This window comes from Dromiciops gliroides, chromosome 1, assembly GCF_019393635.1.
Source record: "Dromiciops gliroides isolate mDroGli1 chromosome 1, mDroGli1.pri, whole genome shotgun sequence".
Classification (NCBI taxonomy): Eukaryota; Metazoa; Chordata; class Mammalia; order Microbiotheria; family Microbiotheriidae; genus Dromiciops; species Dromiciops gliroides.
Window position 1 is genome coordinate 708,101,951 of NC_057861.1, and position 20,862 is coordinate 708,122,812.

Sequence of the window (20,862 nt, forward strand, 5' to 3'; positions counted from 1 at the left end):
TTTCAGAGTTGATCATTGTTATAATATTGCTGTTGCTATGTCCAATGGTCTCCTGGTTCTCACTTCACTTTGCATCTGTCTATATGTGTTCCCGGGTTTTTCTCAAACTAACTTTATCATTTCCTTTTTGTGAACTTTCAAGAGGAAGCTGGCTAAAACCACTGATAAATTCAGCAAGAGTTTAGGCTTTTTAAAGATTTATCAAAATATATATTATAAGTTAGTGAAGAGAGAGACACATTGAGAACAGATTCCTTATAGCATGGAAATCCTAGCTTAGATCTAATTCAGTATAGCCAGAGAGAAAGAAGTCAATTTCCTTTCCTAGAAGCCCATGTGAAATCTCTCACCACCAAACCAATGCCCCCAATGACAAGGGGGACTCCTGTTCTCCCTCTCTTGCCAGGCGCCTCTTCCTCACCAAAAACAAAAAACAAAAACAAAAAACAAACTTCTCTGAGGTAGCATTCACTTCCTTGTTCCTCTCTCCCTCCCCCAAAGGGGAGGTCCTTCAAGCTGAATGGTTGAGGGTGGTCTCTTGCTGCCAGAAGTAGTATACCAACACATCACTCAGGGTTGGTTAGGTGTGGCCTCCATCCAATCATCTTTAAGTAGGTATTTAGTCAATGTCTCATTCTCACCCAATTCAAACAATACTAAATCAATCAGGTGGGGCTCCTGGGCATCTGCCAAATTCCATTATTTTATCATACCCCCTCCTCCATGAAAATTATTCCTGACTATTCTAGCCTATTGATTTTTTTGTGTCTAAATATACTTCAGTTGATTCTATCTTTTGTCCTTTTCTTTTTTTCCAACGGCACACTATGTAAGACATATTACCTTTTTGGTTTTCTGTTTTTTTAAATCTCTAAAACATAGGGGTTGAATTAGATTCTCCTTTAAAGTCTCTTTCCAGTTTCAATCTTGAGACTGAGAACTCCAGTCTAGAATTCTGATTGTATACCTTCTTAATTTGTTGTTGTTGTTGTTCAGTCATTTTCAGTTATGTCCAGCTCTTCATGACCCCCTTTGGGGTTTTCTTGGAGTGGTTTGCCATTTCCTTCTCCAGCTCATTTTATAGGTGAGGAGACAGAGAAAAGCAGGCTTGAGTGACTTGCCTAGGGTTACACAGCTAGTAAGTGTCTGAAGCCAGATTTTAACTCAGGGAGATGAGTCTTACTGATTCTAGGCCTAGCATTCTATTTGCTGTGCCACTAGCTGCCTTCTTCTTAATTTATTAGACAAATAAAATCTAAGGAACTTTTGATGGCAATGTTATAGAATCATTATGTGTTCATAAGAATTTCCCTTCTTAGTATTCTCTATGGAAAAAAAAATGAGTTTGCATTGAGGAATGTTGTTTTAATTAGGAATTGGTATGGTAAAAGAATTTAGCAAAGAAAGTACTATATCACAAAATTAAATGCTAGACCTGTACCATATTCCTGTGAAGTTTTAGACTATAAACCCTATAGTGGACGGAGCCCTTAGCATTGTACCTGGGACAGAATAGGAACTTAAGAAATGCTAGTTGACTCGTTGGTGTGACTTTTGCAAAGACTTAACTGTTCTGTCAATATCCTTGAACAGATACAGTTAAAGGATTGTTTTTCTTTCTTGCTAAACTAATATATGTGACTTTTCACTTGGATTAAAGGATTTTATTGGATTCTTTGGTCATAAACATGAAAGGGGACGGTTGAAATAGGGTTCTCTTTATAATGTTTTTCTTCTTAGGGGTTGATTTTATAGGCATGGTCTATTTTTAAAAAAAACAATTTTACAAACATAAACAAAAATATTCATCCATCCATCCATCCATCCAACACTTTCTGCCAGAGACTTTTCCTGTTCCTTCATCTTTCTACCCCTTCCCCCAACTAGTTTCTTGAGCCTTCCCTTCTAAAGTTACTTTCCATCTAAGTTGGATGTATACCTGTTTACATCCCTCTGGTAACTCCTGTGGCGGCACTGGTGCCAAACTGTATTGGCTCTGCCTCTCCTTTGGATCCACCAATGTCGGGGAGAGGGAAAACCTGCTGCATGGGCAATAGCTTGTTTTCCATATTGATCCGCCCAGGCCAGCACCCTGGAGAGGACACTCTAGCTACTCCTCATGGGGTAGATACAACACGGGATGCGGCAGTTACTGTTTATAAGTCACTCAGGAGCTGTGGCTCCTGTATCGGACTGCACAGCCACACTGTGGCCTGTGGCTCTTCAAGGCGCTGATCCATGACCGGTGGAGGCCTACTACTACTAATCTCCTCCATTAGATTGTGATCTCCTTGAGAGCCAGAGGTATTCTTGCTTTATTTGAATCTTCAGTGCTTAGCATGGGACTTGGCACATAGTAGGTACTTAAAAAATGCTAATCGATTATATTTTTATGTACACACACATATATATGCATACATATGTACATATATAATGGGCATCAATTATATCACAAAAGAATGCTTCACTTTATAAAAGAATTTGATACATGCTACTTTTAAATTATAAATTCTCTTATTTGGTTGGTTGGTTTTTTTGCGGGGCAATGGGGGTTAAGTGACTTGCCCAGGATCACACAGCTAGTAAGTGTTAAGTGTCTAAGGCCGGATTTGAACTCAGGTACTCCTGAATCCAGGGCCGGTGCTCTATCCACTGCGCCACCTAGCTGCCCCCCAAATTCTCTTATTAAACTAAAATTGTCATATAATGAATACACCTTATAAAGTGAAAAATCCACCTTGTAAATAAATTAACACACATCTGCCCCACAGTCATACAGAGTACTTTTCTACCATTCATGTTACTATCCTAATTTCTCAACTTACTGGATTGGTGATATTGGGCAAGTCACTTAATTCTCAGCCTCAGTTTCCTCATCTGTAACGTGATAGGGTTGGGCTAGATTGCCTCTGAAGTCCCTGTCAATTTTGCTTCTTTGGAGTTGTGAAGCCAACCCTACTTCTGGCCATTATGGGGAATTCTTTCTTGACAACTTCTGACACTATTAACCATGCCTTCCTCCTGGATAGATCTTCTCTCCAGCTTTCTATGACAATACTATTTTGTAGGCTCAAGATAAGGAAAAATCTAATACTTCAAGTTTTTTATAAGTGGAGGAGTTGCCTCGGGAGTGCCCTTTATCTCACCAGAAGTAAAAACTGGGTGATATTTGGTGGGTATTGGACTTTAAGGTTCTTTCCAGCTCAGATGCTATGATTCAACGAGCATTAAAGGCTTAATGTGATTAAGTCACTGGGGGCTACAGAGAAAAAAGAAAATCCCTTTTTGCAAAGAATTTATATTCCATTGAGATGATCAAAATGACTTTTAAAAAATTATTTATATTATAAATTTAACCATCAATAAACACAAATATTTCAACATAAATAAAAATCAAAACACGTGTTTATATACCACATGTACATGGACCCATGAACTATTTTTAATTTGTTTTTAAGTACATGTTAAATTTAATAAGACAGGGGCAGCTAGGTAGAGTAGTGGATAGAGCATTGGCCCTGGATTCAGGAGGACCTGAGTTCAAACCTGGCCTCAGACTCTTGACACTTAGTAGCTGTCTGACCCTGGGCAAGTCACTTAACTCCTATTGCTTCACCAAAAAAAAAATTAATAAGACAGTAAGAAAATTGGCCTGTGTGTCTTCCATTCTGAACTTCTTTTATTCTGAACTTTTTTGTTTTGTTCTATGTATTTTTTATTTATTTTTTTAGTGAGGCAATTGGGGTTAAGTGACTTGCCCAGGGTCACACAGCTAGTAAGTGTTAAGTGTCTGAGGTCGGATTTGAACCCAGGTCCTCCTGACTCCAGGGCCGGTGCTCTATCCACTGCGCCACCTAGCTGCCCCTGTTCTATGTATTTTTAAGGGTCTTGTTGACGCTGGTTTCTTTTTTTTTTTTAACTTCATTTTTAGAACACATTCACAGACTCTAATAGAAGTCCCCTTCCCCTTATAAGAAATTGTTGCTGTTCAACTCTTTGTGACCCCATGCACCGTAGCATGCTAAGCTCTTCTATCTTCCACTATCTCTCGAAGCCTATCCAAGTTCATGTTCATTGTTTCCATGACACTTTTTATCCATCTCATCCTCTGCCATCCTGTTTTCCTCTAGCCTTCAATCTTTCCCAACATCAGGGTCTTTCCAAAGAGTCTCATTTTCTCATCATGTGACAGAGTATTTAAGCTTCAGCTTAGTATTTGATCTTCTAGTGAACAGCCTGAATGAATTTCTTTAAGTATTGACTGATCTGACCTCCTTGCCGTCCAACAGACTCTCAAAAGTCTTCTCCAGCAGTGCAGTTTGAAAGCATTGATTCTGCAGTGCTCAGCATTCCTTATAAGCCTAGCTTGCAGAAGCTTCAGCATTCATTTGAACATTCCTTGCTTGGCATTGCTTTCTTTAGGATGGGGATGTAAATTGACCTTTTCCAATCCACTGGCCACTGTTGTGTTTTCTAAATTTCTTGGCATATTGAATGCAGCACTTTAACAGCTTGTAGCAAATAAAATCAATCATCTCTTTGGCCACGTATGAAAGTGTGCATCTCATTCTATACCTTTGGTCCATCACGTGTTTGACAAGAGATGAGATGCCAGCTTCTTCATTAATTTTCTCAAGTCATGATTGGTCACTGAATCGATCAGTTCTAGAGTCTCTTGCATTTGTTTTCCTTTATATTATTGGGGGCATCATGTAAATTGCCCTCCAAGGCCTGCTTATTTTATTCAGCATCAGTTCATACAGATCTTTCCAAGTTTCAGTAAATTTCTCATATTACTGGGGTTTTTTTTATGGTACAATAATATTCCATTACATTTTGTATGTCAAAATTTGTCTAAGTATTTCCCAGTCAGTGAGCAAACACTTTGTTTCCAGTTTGCTATAACTTTTTTATAGTAACAAAGAAGTAGAAAAAGAATAGATATCCGTAGATTGGAGAATAGCCAAATAAGTTGATTTCTGTGCAGGCCCAGCATTCTATCTGCTGTGCCACTAGCTGCCTTCTTCTTAATTTATTAGGCAAATAAAATCTAAGGAATTTTTTTTGTTGGTTTTTTTGTTTTGGGGTTTTTTTTTTTGTGGGGCAATGGGGGTTAAGTGACTTGCCCAGGGTCACACAGCTAGCAAGTGTCAAGTGTCTGAGGTCAAATTTGAACTCAGGTACTCCTGAATCCAGGGCCAGTGCTTTATCCACTGCGCCACCTAGCTGCCCCAAAATCTAAGGAACTTTTGATGGCAAAATTATAGAATCGTTATGTGTTCATAAGAATTTCTCTTAGTATTCTCTATGAAAAAAAATAGTTTGCATTGAGGAATGTTGTTTTATTTTAATTTTGGGGGGGGAATGTTGTTTTAATTAGGAATTGGTATGGTAGGAGCAGCTAGGTGGCACAGTGGATAAAATATTGACCCTGGATTCAGGAGGACTTGAGTTCAAATTTGACTTCAGACACTTGACACTTACTAGCTGTGTGACCCTGGGCAAGTCACTTAATCCTCATTGCCCCACAAAAAAAGAGAGAATTTTTTAAAAAGAATTAAAAAAAGAGAATCGGTATGGTAAAAGAATTTAGCAAAGAGAGTACTATATCACAAAATTAAATGCTGCTAGCTATACCTGTCATATTCCTGTGAAGTTTTGGACTATAAATTCTATAATGGATCGAGCCCATATCATAGTACCTGGGACAGAATAGGGATTTAAGAAATGCTAGTGGACTCATTGGTGTGACTTTTCCCTCTGTTTTTAATCTCTTTGGTGTCTGTGCCTAGATGAGGTATTATTTCTGGTCCTAGTTTAGTGACTTTGGAGCATACAGTTCAAAAATGTTAAAATTACATTTTCAGAAGATGAATTCAGTTCTTATTGGGTCAAAATGCTTACTTATATTGACATTTTTCTTTTTAAAATGTAGACACTGATATTCGAACATTCTTTTTCTCTTTGTCATCAGAACCCTTTATGAGTGATAGTCAGTAAGCATTTATTAGGTGTTTCCTGTGTATCAGGCATTGTGCTTCGAGAAGGGGATACAAAGAGGGGGGAAAGCGTCAGCTAGGTGGCACAGTGGATAGAGCGCCGGCCCTGGATTCAGGAGGACCTGAGTTTAAATCCGGCCTTAGATCCTTGACACTTACTAGCTGTGTGACCCTGGGCAAGTCATTTAACCCCAATTGCCTCACCAAAAAATGGGGGAGGGGAATGTCCTTGAGAAGCTCACATCCTTTTTTTTTTTTTTTTTTGTGGGGCAATGAGGGTTAAGTAACTTGCCCAGGATCACACAGCTAGTAAGTGTCAAGGGTCTGAGGCCGGATTTGAACTCAGGTCCTCCTGAATCCAGGGCCAGTGCTTTATCCACTGCACCACCTGGCTGCCCCAAGAAGCTCAAATTCTAATGAGGGAGACTATATGTTGACAACTATGTCTGAGCAGCCACAGTTGGACACACCATACCTTGACTCCAAGAGTGGTGTAATTTTGTTCCTCTTTGAGAATGAAGGACAACAAATAGCCAACCGACCAACCAACAAAGACGTGTAATAGGGTAAATTAGACACAATCAAGAGGGAAGACACTAGATCTGAGGGGGAAAGACCTCGGGGAGAGAGTAGAATTTTGACTGAGATCTGAAGAAAACCCCGAAGCCAAAATGAGGTAGGAGAACATCCCAGGTATAGGAGCAGCCAGGTAAAATCTGCAATTAGGTGAAGAGATGTCTTGTTTGAGGAACAACAAGGAAGCCGCCGTCACTGCATCATAAAGACAAGTGGAGCAGAGTAAAGTATAAGAAGGCCTACGAGCTTGAAAAGCCCCAAATAAGATTTTCTATTTGATCCTGGAGATAATAGGGATCAGTGGCATTTATTAAATTCGAGGAGATGATACAGTTTTAGGAAGATCACACTGATAGCTAAGTGGAGGGTGGACTGGAGTGAGGACAGATGAAGCAGGAAGGCCGAGTAGCAGGCTATTGAAATAGTTCAGGTGAGAGGTAACGTGGGCCTGCCCCAGGATGGTGGGAGTGTCAGAGGAGAGAAGGGGGTATAGACAAGAGGAGTTGCAAAGGTAGAACTGAGAGAACCTGGCAACAGATTGGATATGGAAGGAGAGAGGGGTTGTGAGTCTGGGTGCTTAGTAGCATGTTGATGCCATCAACAGAAATTTGAAAGTTCAAAAAAGGATAGGGATTGGGGTTGGGGGAAGAGATAATGAGTTCACTTCTGGACACGTTGAATTTTTTTTTTGGGGGGGGAAGCAATGAGTGTTAAGTGACTTGCCCAGGGTCACACAGCTAGTGAGTGTCAAAGTATCTGAGGTGGGATTTGAACTCAGATCCTGCTGAATCCAGGGCCGGTGACTTGTCCACTGCACCACCTAGCTGCCCCTAAGGACACATTGAATTTAAAACATCTATGGGATATCCATTTTGAGATGCAGTTGGAGAGTCAAGAATGGAGGTGAGGGGGCAGCTAGGTGGCGCAGTGGATAGAGCACCGGCCCTGGAATCAGGAGTACCTGAGTTCAAATCCAGCCTCAGACATTTAACACTTACTGGCTGTGTGACCCTGGGCAAGTCACTTAACCCCAATTGCCTCACTAAAAAAAAAAAAAAAAAAGAATGGAGGTGAGGAGAGAGGTTAGGGCTGGACTACTACATCAACATAGAGGCAAGGGAGTTGATGAAATAGAAGAGAAAAGAGAGGATCCAGAACAGAGCCTTGGGAGATACTCATGTTTAGAAGGTGTGATCAGACAGGGAGGAGGAGAACCAAGAGAGGCCAGGGTCACAAAAACTAGAGAGAAGAGAGTAGCAGGAAGAGGGTGATTGACAGTGTCAGAAGCTACAGGGAGGTCAAGAAAGAGGAGAATTGAGAAAAGGCCTATTCCACTTCAATGAACATATATTGCTTGCCTTAAGATATTTCTCTGATGCCTTTCCATGATGAGAAGATGACCCTGGTTTCTCAAAGGTTATACCTGCAAAGGGTTTGGTGCAGCAATCTGCCAATCCAGTACAGTCTTTATTGATGAATATGGTGGATAGATGTCTGGAACCCAGGAAGATCTGGGTTCAAAACCTGGCTTTGACACTCACCAGCTATATTACCCTAGGCAAGTCACAACCTCTGTTTCAGTTTACTCATCCGATGAAGTTCTTCTTTCCATAGGGCTTACACTCTAAATCTTCATGGTGTTTCTTTCAGGCTCCAACCAGGAATGGAGACCCCATTGGATGTTTTGTCAAGAGCAGCGTCCCTAGTGCATGCTGATGATGAAAAACGTAAGTCGACAATTTGTTTCAAGTACTTTACAATGTACTTTCCTGCAATCCCTAGCATATGGTGGTCACTGATGTGGTGTATTATTTTTTCTTGATTCTCAGGGTATTTGTAGGCTCTTAATGTTGGTATGTATGATTTTGTGTGTTATTTTCACTGATAATTCAATGATCAATCAATTTCATATTCCCTCCAACAGTGAAGATCCCAGTCTATCCATACCTTCCCATCTTAGACAATTTCTGTTCATGCCCTTCAAAAATTTGCCTCAAGAAATACATCTTAAATGCAAAGAGCCTTCTTCATGTTTTTTAATACTCCCAGTGGAGTACATGGGCTGCTGAACTTTGATCTTGTAGCATGATTGGCTTAGCCCTTTTTTTCCTCCCTAATCCTGTATTTTTGGGATGATAACCTGTAGACCACTTCTCTAGTATTTCCAACATGATGTAGCCAGCTCATATCCACTAAGTGCGTCTCCATAGGACATTACCAGGACAATGCTGGTATTAACAAGGTAGGTCTTTGTGTCACAAAGAAACTTGGCATCATTTCAAGCACTGACCAGTGTTCCGAGGCAATCCAGCCCCCTATCCACTTGATGCTTAATCCTGAGTCAAACTAGCCCTTTGCATTGTCTGTCCCAAATACAGGTACTAATGGATGAGCTCCCAGAGGCCATCAATCCATCTGTGTGTCAGAGGTTGGACAATAGACATTCTTCATCCACTTGATCCTTCTCCTGTATGTGTAGTCAGTCAGTCAAGTCCACAGGCATTTATTAAGTGCCTTTTATGAGCCAAGAGATGAGATTACAAAGGAAGGTAAAAAATAGTCCTGAGTCTCAAGGAACTTTCAAATAACTTTGTGCAAATAAGACATAGAATAGAATAAATTGGAAATATTCAACAGTGGGAAAGCACTAGAATTAAGGGGGGTTGGAAAGTTGAATTTTAGCTGAGACTCAAAGGGAGCCATGAGACAGAGATGAGGAGGGAGAGCATCCCAAGCATTAGGGGCACTCAGTGCAAATGTCCTGAGTCATTCCTTCCCTGTTTTATGCCTCAATTAATACTAATACTCAAAGTGGGGGGGCAGGTAGGTGGTGCAGTGGATAGAGCACCGGCCCTGGGGTCAGGAGTACCTGAGTTCAAATCCGACCTCAGACACTTAACACTTACTAGCTGTGTGACCCTGGGCAAGTCACTTAACCCCAATTGCCTCACTAAAAAAAAATACTCAAAGGGAAGTCCAGCTAAGTTATCTTTGTGGTTACATGTTTTGCAGTATGTTGTGTGATTTTGATCTATCCTCAGTGCCTTCAAGACTTTATCACCTTCAGCACTAATCTCTCCTAATTGTACTTGGTATCATCATCACATAACTACTTTCCTATCCATGTTTTCTTCTGTACAATTTCTATTTCATCAGCAACGACTCTGGAGTGGTGATGGTAGAGTCCAGATGTAATGATTCTGCTGCCTTTGGTGAATAAAAGAATTTATAATAAAGATCTTCACTTATCTTTGCAAGATTTGATTTTATTTGTCCTTCTCCTTGGAGTTTTAGTTTTGGATGTTCTGGGAGCTCTTACAAAGCTTTCTTTACATTGTCCCCCTTCCACTCCTCTCTGTTTTATGAAGCAATCCGCTTCACAATCCACCATTCTCCTCTGTTAGATTTTATAAATAAATTTATATTCTAAACCAGTATTTCCCTTGACTACTATATCTGTCCACTTGGTAAGGAGTTCTAGTACTTGTTAGAGGAGGTGGTTTTCTAGGATCTTTTGGTATCTTTGCTATGGCAATTGCTTCACACGGATTAAATTTCTGTAGGAAATTATTATGTCAATCAATATTCTTTCCTCCATTCATTTCCCATTTTTCAGGATCAGTAATTAATTTTAAACAAGTCAGGTTGCAATTTTAGTTATGAGCCATACCTTTATTCATGTTTATTCTTCTATGTTTAAATTACTTTTTATTTTCTAAAAAGTTGGTGCTCTGACTCTGTAGAGGGCTGATTCATGAATGATTCTCCCAAGAGGAATGATTTATTTCCTGTGTATTAATACATGATTAATTTCTTTTTTGTAAGTTTTGTAATTTGGTGCGTGCTGCTGCGTTCATTGACTTCTACTTCTTTTCTCAAGAACCCATTCCTGATTGGTTGACATAAGGCTTATGTGACATTTATAACCCCCGGCTTCTCTCATTCCTTACTTCTGAACCATAGTATTTCACCATTCTCCTTGTACCTTCCTTTGCTATGTAGTTACTGAGTAACAAAATATATGTTGACTTAATCTGGAGGGTCTTACCAAGTGCTTAGTCAAATTTCTCTACCTATTCATTTTCTGCAACAAACATCAGTACATGGGCTTTCATGAATTTTTTTCTTTTGCAAATAATTATCATGAGTACTGCAATTTAAAATGACCACTTAGCTGTCCAATGGAATAATGTTTTTTTTAATGTCCTTGTATACATGATAAAATCCATCTCCACAAACTTACTTCTCAGGAGTTCTAGGTGGGAAGCAGGGTGTTATCTGCTACCTCCACTCCCATACCTATGCTTTGAAAGCTTCAAGCATTATAATTGGTTGAGAACATAGAGAAGGCCAAAGGGAGGGTAGTGAGAAAATCTGACTCATCCTAAGGCTGACTTGGGGCTTGTTCTCGAGATAGCAGCCTGCTCTTCCAGGTCTTGGCTGGACTCAGAAACTCTCCCTTGCACAGGTGGTCATGAGCTCATCGCTAAGAACAAAGGTGCCAGCATTTGTTTGTGGCCTGAAATTCTGATTTAACTCTTGATGCTCCTGAGCCAACCTCCCTGCCCTAAAGTGTACTATAGTTACAGTGAACAGTGACATTCACCTGAGGCTTGTTGATCAATACTTCATATTAGATATACTGCATCTGTGAAATGGGCCATGAAGCAATTGCCCATGGAAGAAGCCCTAACAGTGCAACAAGAAGGAAGACATATAAGATAGCTCAAAGGGATGCTAAAGTCAAGGGAAACATTTGTTTGAAGAATGAGAGAGACTTGAATGTACTTGTAGGCAGCAGGGAGATAGAAAAATAAAATAAAAGAGGAGAGGAGAGTAAGAGAAGGGGAGGGAAGGAGGAGAGAGGCAAAGGAAGAGAGAGGGCAAGAGGGGAAAGAGGGAGAGAACAGAGAGGGAGAGAACAGAGAGGGAGAGACAGAGGGAGGGAAAACAGAAGGGAGAGGGAAGAAAGGGAGGATTAATGGTGCAGTTTCTCAAAGGAGTTGGGGAAGGAGGAAATGTAATTAAAGGCACAAGCAAGAGGGTTGATCTTGGCAAGGAAGTTTACCTTTTTCTCAGAGACCAGGGCAAAGAAATAAAAGACAGGTGAAAACATAAAGAGATCTGAGGAGTGACACAGGGGAGATGAGGAAACTCATGATGCTTGACTTGAATTTTCTCAGTGAAGCAGAAGAAAGGGGGTGGAGTAGAGGAGGGGATTCTGGGGGTTGGAGAGGAGAGAGGGGTTAGAGCAGTTACTGTGGAAAGTGTGGCAGTCAAACAGGAAAGAATGAAAGGACCATTGTGCTGCAGTTGAGATTAAATGACATGAATTTGAAGTGGACTCAAAAGGCATAGTTGTATGACATCCTCTATTAGCATTCACCAGCATGGGAATGGTTGTGCGGGATGTGGATGGCACAAGTGAGCCAGCTTTAAGGAATGGCTGATTGTGCATAGTAAACAGACAATAAGCAAGGGATTCCAGGGTGAGGATGTATTGAATTAGTCAACTATTAGGTCACGATCATGAGTAAAGGAAAGTGAGTCCAGAGTAGGGTTGATGGAACTAGGAAAAGAATGAGGAACGAAAGAACAGGAGGGAGAGAGGGAGGGAAGGAAAGTGAGAGAGGGGAGAGAAAGGATGTGTCATACAGATGACACATTTTGATGATAATTATGAGATAGAAGGTATGATGACCCTTATGGGTAGTTTAGGTAGGTGGATGAAGATGTAGGTCATGGGATGTTGATGAAGTGTGAGGATGGGATGTTCAAGGGTACAACAGGATACCTATTGAAGGCCCCAAATGTGAGTGTAGGAGCTGGGTGGAGAGCACACCTGTCAGCTACTATGTTGTTGAGTCATTTCAGTTGTGCCTAACTCTTTGTGACCCCATTTGGGATTTACTTGGCAGAGATACTGAAGTGGTTTGCCATTTCCTTCTTCAGCTCATTTTACAGGTGAGGCAACTGAGGCAAACGGGGTTAAGGGATTTGCCCATGGTTATACAGCTCATAAATGTTCGGTGCCAGATTTGAATTCAGGTCTTCCAGAATTGCATGGTGCTCTATCCACTTTGCCACCTAGCTGTCCGTAAGCTCCTTATTAGAGCTACTTGAGAGAGAGCGAGTGAGCGAGCACAAATGCGCAAGCACACAAACTGGATGTCAGTAGATTATGGCCAAAAAAAAAAGATCTAGACTGGGTAATTGGTGTAGATTGATAGAGGAGAAATTGCAGCAAGATGATGGCAGAGGGAGGATCTAGAATTAGCATTAGGGAACAAAGTTTATGCCTATTCCTCAGAACCTTCATTGAAGAAGTTGGTCAGGGATGAGGTGTCTGCTAGAGATGGCTGGGTTTCCAGGGGTTCAGGATGAGAAGAATGTAAGAGAAGTAGAGCGGAGGGACACTTGTCTGAGGAGTTCCAGTTCAGAGGGCATAATAAAAGTGGTAGGTAGAGGGGAATGAGGGGGAGGGGGAGTGGTGGTAACATAGAAAAGTACTTTTTATCTTGGCAGGTGGTGGAACCAAAGAGGCCTTGCTTTAGGTGTTACTGTGGTAGGGAGACACTGGTTTTCCCGTGACTCCTTTCCTTTTTGTCCTTTGCTAGCCCATGCTGCCATGTGGGTCTTTTCTTTGAGCATCTTATCACCAGGACACTCCTGTCTTTCAACTAGCCTTTCCCCCCACCCCAACTCATACACCAAAGTCCTGAAGGTTTTGTTTTGGTTTTTGTTTTTTGCAGGGCAATGAGGATTAAGTGACTTGCCCAGGGTCACAAGGCTAGTAAGGGTCAAGTGTCTGAGGCCGGATGTGAATTCAGGTCCTCCTGCATCCAGGGCTGGTGCTTTATCCACTGTGCCACCTACCTGCCCCTGCCCTGAAGGTTTAAAGTCCATATTCTTTTTTTGTGTGTTTTGTTTGTTTGTTTGTTTTTTTGGTGAGGCAATTGGGGTTTAGTGACTTGCCCAGGGTCACACAGCTAGTAAGTGTTACGTGTCTGAGGCCGGATTTGAACTCAGGTCTTCCTGAATCCAGGGCCAGTGCTCGATCCACTGCACCACCTAGCTGCCCTAAAGTCCATATGCTTTAAGAGAAAAAATGCTCCTTCCAGCCTGACTTCAGCCATGGTCAGATTATCCTTGGTACTGCCCCTCCCCTGCTCCCAACACACACACACACACACACACACACACACACACACATTCTCTCTCTCTCTCTCTCTCTCTCTCTCTCCCAGAATCTGCCCCAGGTACAATCATTCCTAGCCACAGTTACTGTAGATATTGACTCTGAATAAGGGATCAGGTAGTCTGGGCCATGGGACAGAAGAAGTACCAGTTGACTGACATCCGACCTACCTTCCTGGCCTTGATACTGGAGTGGGGTCTGGGATAGGGGCATTAGCTCCGAGGAGTGTTCTCTTCAAACATGAGAGCTGGAGTGGGAGCTGGGGGATGTTTGGATTGGACCTCTCCTAATCTACTGACTCCTTCATTCTTCCTCATCAAGAGGAAGGAGGAAAGATGTGAAGAATTGTACAACGATGGAATCATTTTCATTGACATAATGATTGTTAATATTAAGACAATGCCTTGGGAAATCTTTTCTTACTTCAGAGCCATGTACACCAGCCTACACTGCTCAGAATGTAGTGACCGCTTGGTAATTCCTATTGCCTAAAAGTCTAAATAGGTGAAAACCATACTTTTCACAGACCTGGACTTTAATATTTAATTTGTTTTTAGGTAGATTCCTGAGAGCCATGTGACTTAGATAAGGATCTCCTTCCCTCTATTCATTCTAGCTTGTATTTAAAAAAAACTGTTCTAACTTGTCCCCTCAATCCTTTTTTTCCCTCCACTTAAGGACTATTTGTTTATCCAGAAGCATGATTGATTGGATAGAGGTCTAGTTCTGGAATCTGAAAGACATGAGTCCAGGTCCTACCTTTGATACACATACTAAGTGTGGGACCATGTGCAAATCACTTAATATCTCTTTGCCTTCCTTCAGATAACTGCAAGTTATGGAGGGAATTTCCATTCCTCCCATCAGTGGAATCAGAGGTCTGCTTATTTCCCAATTATAGACCAGAAAAACATTTCTCATTTACTTTCCCAAATTATGTAGTGAGAGGTTGCCCTATTCTCTTTGAGTCATAGTCAGACTGCCCCATCTCCCCTCTCTCTTCAGAGAGCTCTAGCGAACAGCCCAAGGGTTGCTGGTATAGTCCAGCCCAGTTGCTTCAGAAGAAAGGTGGCAGAAAGAAAAGTGAACAGGAATTGCAGAAGTACCCTTCCCAACACCAAAAACCCAAAATGTGATGATGACACAAGTGTGAGGCACATGGTACATGTTCTGGGGGGAGGGGAGCAGTAAATGGCCCTGGGACTCCCTGTGAGTTGACCTGGAGAGGAAATCATCTTTCTGTTTGAATGGTCAAGAAAAAGACCAAGTAGCCACTGGCACAGGCGCTTTGTATGGAGGGGAAGGCTGTGGGACCTGAGTGTAAAAGAAGAGGTTTTTAGAAAGTGAACCTACTCCATGGCCCACAGGTATGGGGAAAGAGCTGTCTCCCTCTCTGCTGAAGGCTACTGTTCCAGTTGAACAAGAGACTTGGTTCTTGGAGAGGAAGCAGTAGGATCAGCTGTGAGGAGAGTCAAACACAAGGCATCCAAAATGAAGATAGAGTTGCATACTCTGGGCAGAAAACAAGAGCCCCCATCTGTCACCATTGAGACCTCTTTCTCCAGAGTTCCTTGTCATTCCTCTATATCTCACGTATATCTGTGATCTTATTAATACAGGAGTTATCTCCGACAGTGCAGATTACAACTCATCCAGGCCTACCTGTCCTGTGCATCCTCTAGAAGTCTTTATGAAAATCAGCACACAGAGGGCCCAGCCAACATGCTGGACCTCTTCTTCATTTTCTCCTCACACTGGGAGGGTACCAGTGGAGGACTCTGGCCATCCACCTGCTGTCTCTGAGTCTTCACCATGTAACCAGCTCATCTTCTTTTCCAGTTTCTTGACAAAATCCTTTACTCCTTTCCTTGGAGTCTTTCCCTCTCCATCCCACACGTATTGCCTTCTGTGCCTGTCCTTTCTTCCCATTAAAATGTGAGATTCTTGAGGGAAGGGGTTGTATGTATCCTTTTTGTCTTTTGAAATCTCAGCACCTAACACAGTACATGACACATAGTAGGTATCCGAAGCTTTGCTGGAAGTTTTATGCATTGGAATTTTATTGGGTGCTTATTTTGTCCAGGCCACTTACTAATTTTTTTTGAAGAAAATGTTCCTAATATAGAGGTGTGAGGCTTCTATATAGTCTACAAGTCTAGAAAGACTAAAGTCTTTCCCATTTCTTCCTTCTGAACCATGGTTTTCTATATATTTCTCCTCATTCTCTTCTTTTCCCATCTTTGCTTTGACGTAGCCAAGCATCAGAGTACATGTTCTTTTGAAGGGTTCTATTCAATTGAATTCAGTAAACATTTATTAAAGCACCTACTATGTGCCAGGCACTATGCTAAGTGATGGGGATGCAAAAAGAGGCAAAAGACAGTCCCTGTTCTCAAGGAACTTGAAGTCTATGGGGGTGTCAGTGTGCAAACAGATACATGCAAAGTAAACTATATATAGAATAAATAGGAAATAATTAACAGAGGGAAGACACTGGAATTAAGAGGGTTTGGGAAAAGCTTCCTGTAAGAGTTGGAGCTTAAAAGACTCAGAAGGTCAGTCATGGGATTGGAGGAGGGAAAACCTTCTAGGCACAGGAGACAGCCAGAGAGTGCCCCGAGCCAAGAGATGGAGTATCTTGTTTGTGGAACAGCCAGCCGGCCAGTGTCACTGGATTGAAGAGTACATGCTGGGGAGTAAGGATTAAGAAGACTGGAAAGTTAGGAGGGGGCTAAGTTACAAAGGGCTTTTGGTGCCGAACAGAACATCTTGTATTTGCACCAGGAGGCCATAGGAAGCCACTGGATTTTATTGAGTAGGAAGGGTAATATGACTGGCCCTGCATTTTAGGAAAATCCATGTGATCATCAAGTTAGGTAGCATAGAGGGAGAAGAGAGGAGGACTCAGGACAGAATGTCTGGAGCCCCGGGAGAAGAAGCAGCTTGCCCCCAGTACACACAACCTCTGCTGTCCAAGTGGGACCTGGGTGTCGATCTTCCTGGCCATTCCACCATTATCAGCATTTCGGTCCATGGGGAGTGCTTTAATCAATCCGTAGGGCAGTGCTGGAAACTACTTCATGAAACACACATTCAGACTGGCCGGCATACTGGGATCCTGAAGTTACTGGTGTTTGATTTAGAGGAAGCCCTTTTATTTATTGTTGTTTTCTCAGTGATCTTTTCAGGCACTGGGAAATCCCCGGCTTTTCTCACTATTTTCTTCTTCTGAGTCATGACTGATTATGAAGGGAGATAGAGCATTTTAAAATTTGTTTTTCTCTTCCTGGGAAGCCTGGATGCATTGAACATTTTCAGTATTGATGCTTTCTTAGTGACTTTATAAAACGGTGATATGTTCCAACCCCGATGATATGAGATTGGAACATATCAGTTACCTCTGCTAAATTCTAATCCATTTGGAAGATCATTTCCAGTTTATTCTTTATATTTCTGGTTTGTACATAATTATTTGCATATCGTCTCCACCCAAAGTCTGTGAGGTCCTTAAGAGCAGGGACTGGTTTGTTTTTTGCCTTTCTTTGCATCCCCAACGCTTAGCATTGTGCCTATTAAGCCACAGGTGCTTAATAAATGCTTAATGACTTGACTCGACTGACTTGTTCTTTGGCTAATTTAGGCTTTCGGTACTTTGTTCTTGTACCTTCTGGGTATTGGGGAGAACTGGTTAGCCAAGGGTGTTGGCCTTCTTACTTAAAGGTAAAAGAAATTATTTTAGACACATGTTCAATGATGAAGCCTACTATCCACCTCCAAAGAAAGAACTTGTATTGATTGAACACAGACTGAAGCATGCTATTTTTCACTTTCTTTCTTTCACTTTTTTCCTTTTACTTGAGTTTTCTTGTACAAAATGACAAAAATGGTGATGTTTTACATAATTGCACTTATATAAACCTATATCTGATTGCTACTGCCTGGGGTAGGGGAGGGAAGGAGGGATAGAATTTGGAACTCAAAACTTTAAATAAAAATGTTTATTATTTTTTTTAAAAAAAGAAATAAATTATCCTTGGCCTTTCCAAATTAAAGGATGTTTGTGTAGAGAGTACTATTCTGTTTTATATGATGTGCACATAGAACTCTGATCAGGAATGGAAAAGTCACATTTGAGGCCAGTGTGTCTAAACTTAAGATGAATGTTTGGGTAGTTTTGAACCCAGGACTTCTAGAAACGTTGCTATTGCCTATATGGACAACGGGGATAACAATGTAACAATCTACTTCACTAGGTTGTCTCACAGAAAGTGTTGTAAGCCCTTCTGTGAGTGTGAGCTATTGCGTAATCTGGGCGCGTTCTATAGGTTTGCGCTTCCCCGCCAACCGCTAGTGAAGGAATCCTTCCACAAAGAACATTTCTGGGGGATATCGCTGGAACCCCACAAATGTTGTTGCATGTTTTTAGTTTGTTTTCTTTTAAGTCATGCGCATGACATCATTGCTCTCACCTCTTGTTTTTCCAGGTTGTCCTTAAAGACTTTTGAATCCTGTTTCTGGCTGCACCTAAGTAAATAAAGCCGAGGCTGGCGGTCACGTGTTCGGGCTGGGGCTGTTTGATGTGCTTTTACAAGCACTTCCCTCTAATTAGACCCGCGGTGCCGACACCCTCTCCCTCCCTCTTCTCTTCTGCTCCTTCCCTTTCTCTCTTGGCATCCTCTTTCCTGCCCTCCTCATCTAGTGTACACCATTCATCCTGTAATCCTGTGTCAGTGGCGGAATATGGGGGAGGGATTGGGGGGGTGGGGGGGGAGAGAGAGAAAGACACACACACACAGAAAGAGTTTGTGAGTGTGTGTGTGTGTGTGTGTGTGTGTGTGTGTGTGTGTGTGTGTGTGTGTGTGTGTGTGTGTGTGTGTGTGTAAGCTCGGGACAGACCGACCCCTGCTCCTGTGCCTTGTTTGGATCTTGGGAGTCCATGAGCATTGAGCAGCCCGGCCCAGAGGGGAGGAGCTCTTCAGGAGCGTGGCTGAATGGGTCTGCCTACTGCAGACTGGCTCTTTACTGTGGGCAGTGACTCTAAAAAAGCAGGCACTGAACAGAAAGGGGCAGTTTCGCTCCCCCCCCCCCCACCTCCCCAGGGGCCATTGTTGGCTTATTATCAGTGAGCAAAGTCCTCGATTACACTTGAAAGAAAACAATGTAATGATGTCATTCGTGTCCAATCACCTCGTGCGCGCGCCCGCCGGGTCCCAGCGGTTGCCCTTGGTGAGGGAAAGGCTGCCCGAAAGTCTTTGCAGCTGCTGTTGGCCGTGCTGGAAGTCGCTCCATGAAACTAGGGGGAGAATTTCATCAGTAAAAGCTTCGATGTTCTATGTGGTGCATCAGAGGTGGCTCTAAGCTCTTACTGTTCGTAGGTTCATATTCTTAAAGTTTTTTGCTGACTTTGCAAAAAATTCTCCTTTCTATGTTATTTTCACAAGTATCCAATTATACAAAAAAATTCAATTTTACTTTAAAAGTATAGGGGAGGGGCAGCTAGGTGGCACAGTGGATAGAGTACCGGCCTTGGATTCAGGAGGACCTGAGTTCAAATCCGGCCTCAGACACATAACACTTACTAGCTGTGTGACCCTGGGCAAGTCACTTAACCCCAATTGCCTCATCAAAAACAAAACAAAACAAAAAAAAGTATAGGGGACAGGGCAGCTAGGTGGTGCAGTGGATAGAGCACCGGCCCTGGAGTCAGGAGTACCTGAGTTCAAATCCGGCCTCAGGTACTTAACACTTACTAGCTGTGTGACCCTGGGCAAGTCACTTAACCCCAATTGCGTCACTTAAAAAAAAAGTATATGGGACAGTGAAATGAAGTTTGCTTAGCGGTTCCATTTTATGATATTAATTTGTTGTTGTTCAGTCTTTTTTTCAGTTGTGTCTGATTCTTCATGACCCCATTTGGGGTTTTCTTGTCAGAGACACTGGAATGGTTTGCCATTTTCTTCTTCAGCTCATATTACAGATGAGAAAACTAGGGTTAAGTAACTTGCTCAGGGTCACACAGCTAGTCTCTGAGGCCACATTTGAACACAGATCTTTCTGATTCCAGGCCCAAGACTGACTACCTAGCTATCCCTAGTATTAATTAATTAGGTTTGATTTATCACTGAAAGTATCCATGATGTTGGGCTAATCGAAATTTCACATGACATATAATAACAATAATAGCTAATAATAACAAAGTCCTTTTTGATTGTTGATGTATATTATCTCATTTGAGTCTTGTAAGCACCCTCTGTGAGTTAGGTAATATAGGTATTATTACTGATGAGGAAACTGAGGCTCAAACATGTTAAGTACCTTGTCTGTAGTCACACAGAGAGTAAGTGGTTTAAAAAAAAAAACATTCAAACTCAGTCTTGCTGATTTCAAGATCAGCACTCTATCCACTAGGTCATACTGAATATGTATAATAGGAGGCTGCTTTCTCTGCCCTAGAGCACTGGGTATCATTGAAGATGCTACAACTTTTATTATTTTATTTTATTTTATTTTTTGGCGGGGCAATGAGGGTTAAGTGACTTGCCCAGAGTCACACAACTAGTAAGTATCTAGTGGATTTAAACTCAGATCCTCCTAAATCCAGACCCAGTGCTTTATCCACTGCGACACCTAGCTGCCCCGATGCTACAGTTTTTAATCGAAGATTTGTAAACTCTGAATGACCACATGGAAACATTCTCCAAATCTCTAATAGTAAGAGAAATACAAATTAAAACAAATATAAGGTTCAGTAAATACTTCTTGAAATATTGATATTTTTTCCTTTGTGCAAATTGAAGATCAAAAATTTGGGGAGAATCTTCGTGGGAGAGTCAATGGGAAGGCAGGCACCCTTGTGCGTAGTCTGTGGAACTCCAATGTGGTCTGACTCTTTTGTATTCCAACTTGGAATTAGGCAAGGACAGTGGTGAAATGTTCTGAGTCCTTGGACTCAGAATTCCCATGACTGGGGCACATACTCCAAGGAAGTCAGTCGGAAAGAAAGGTCTAATATTATGCCAGCGTTTTTCATAGCAGCACTCCTTGTGGTAGCAAAGAACTGGGAACAAAACCAGTGTCCATTCATTGAAA

The 20,862-nt window shown here is 41.8% G+C and overlaps 1 protein-coding gene across 1 annotated transcript in view; it reads left to right on the forward strand.

The window, feature by feature from the left end:
- The window catches only part of VGLL4 (vestigial like family member 4), a 186,517-nt gene that overhangs the window by 16,999 nt on the left and 148,656 nt on the right, over window positions 1-20,862 (forward strand). Inside the window, exon 2 of the mRNA XM_043975616.1 lies at window positions 8,226-8,302. Within this exon, the coding sequence (XP_043831551.1) occupies window positions 8,239-8,302 (64 nt within the window). The 5' untranslated portion in view covers window positions 8,226-8,238. The remainder of the gene's footprint in view (window positions 1-8,225; window positions 8,303-20,862) is intronic.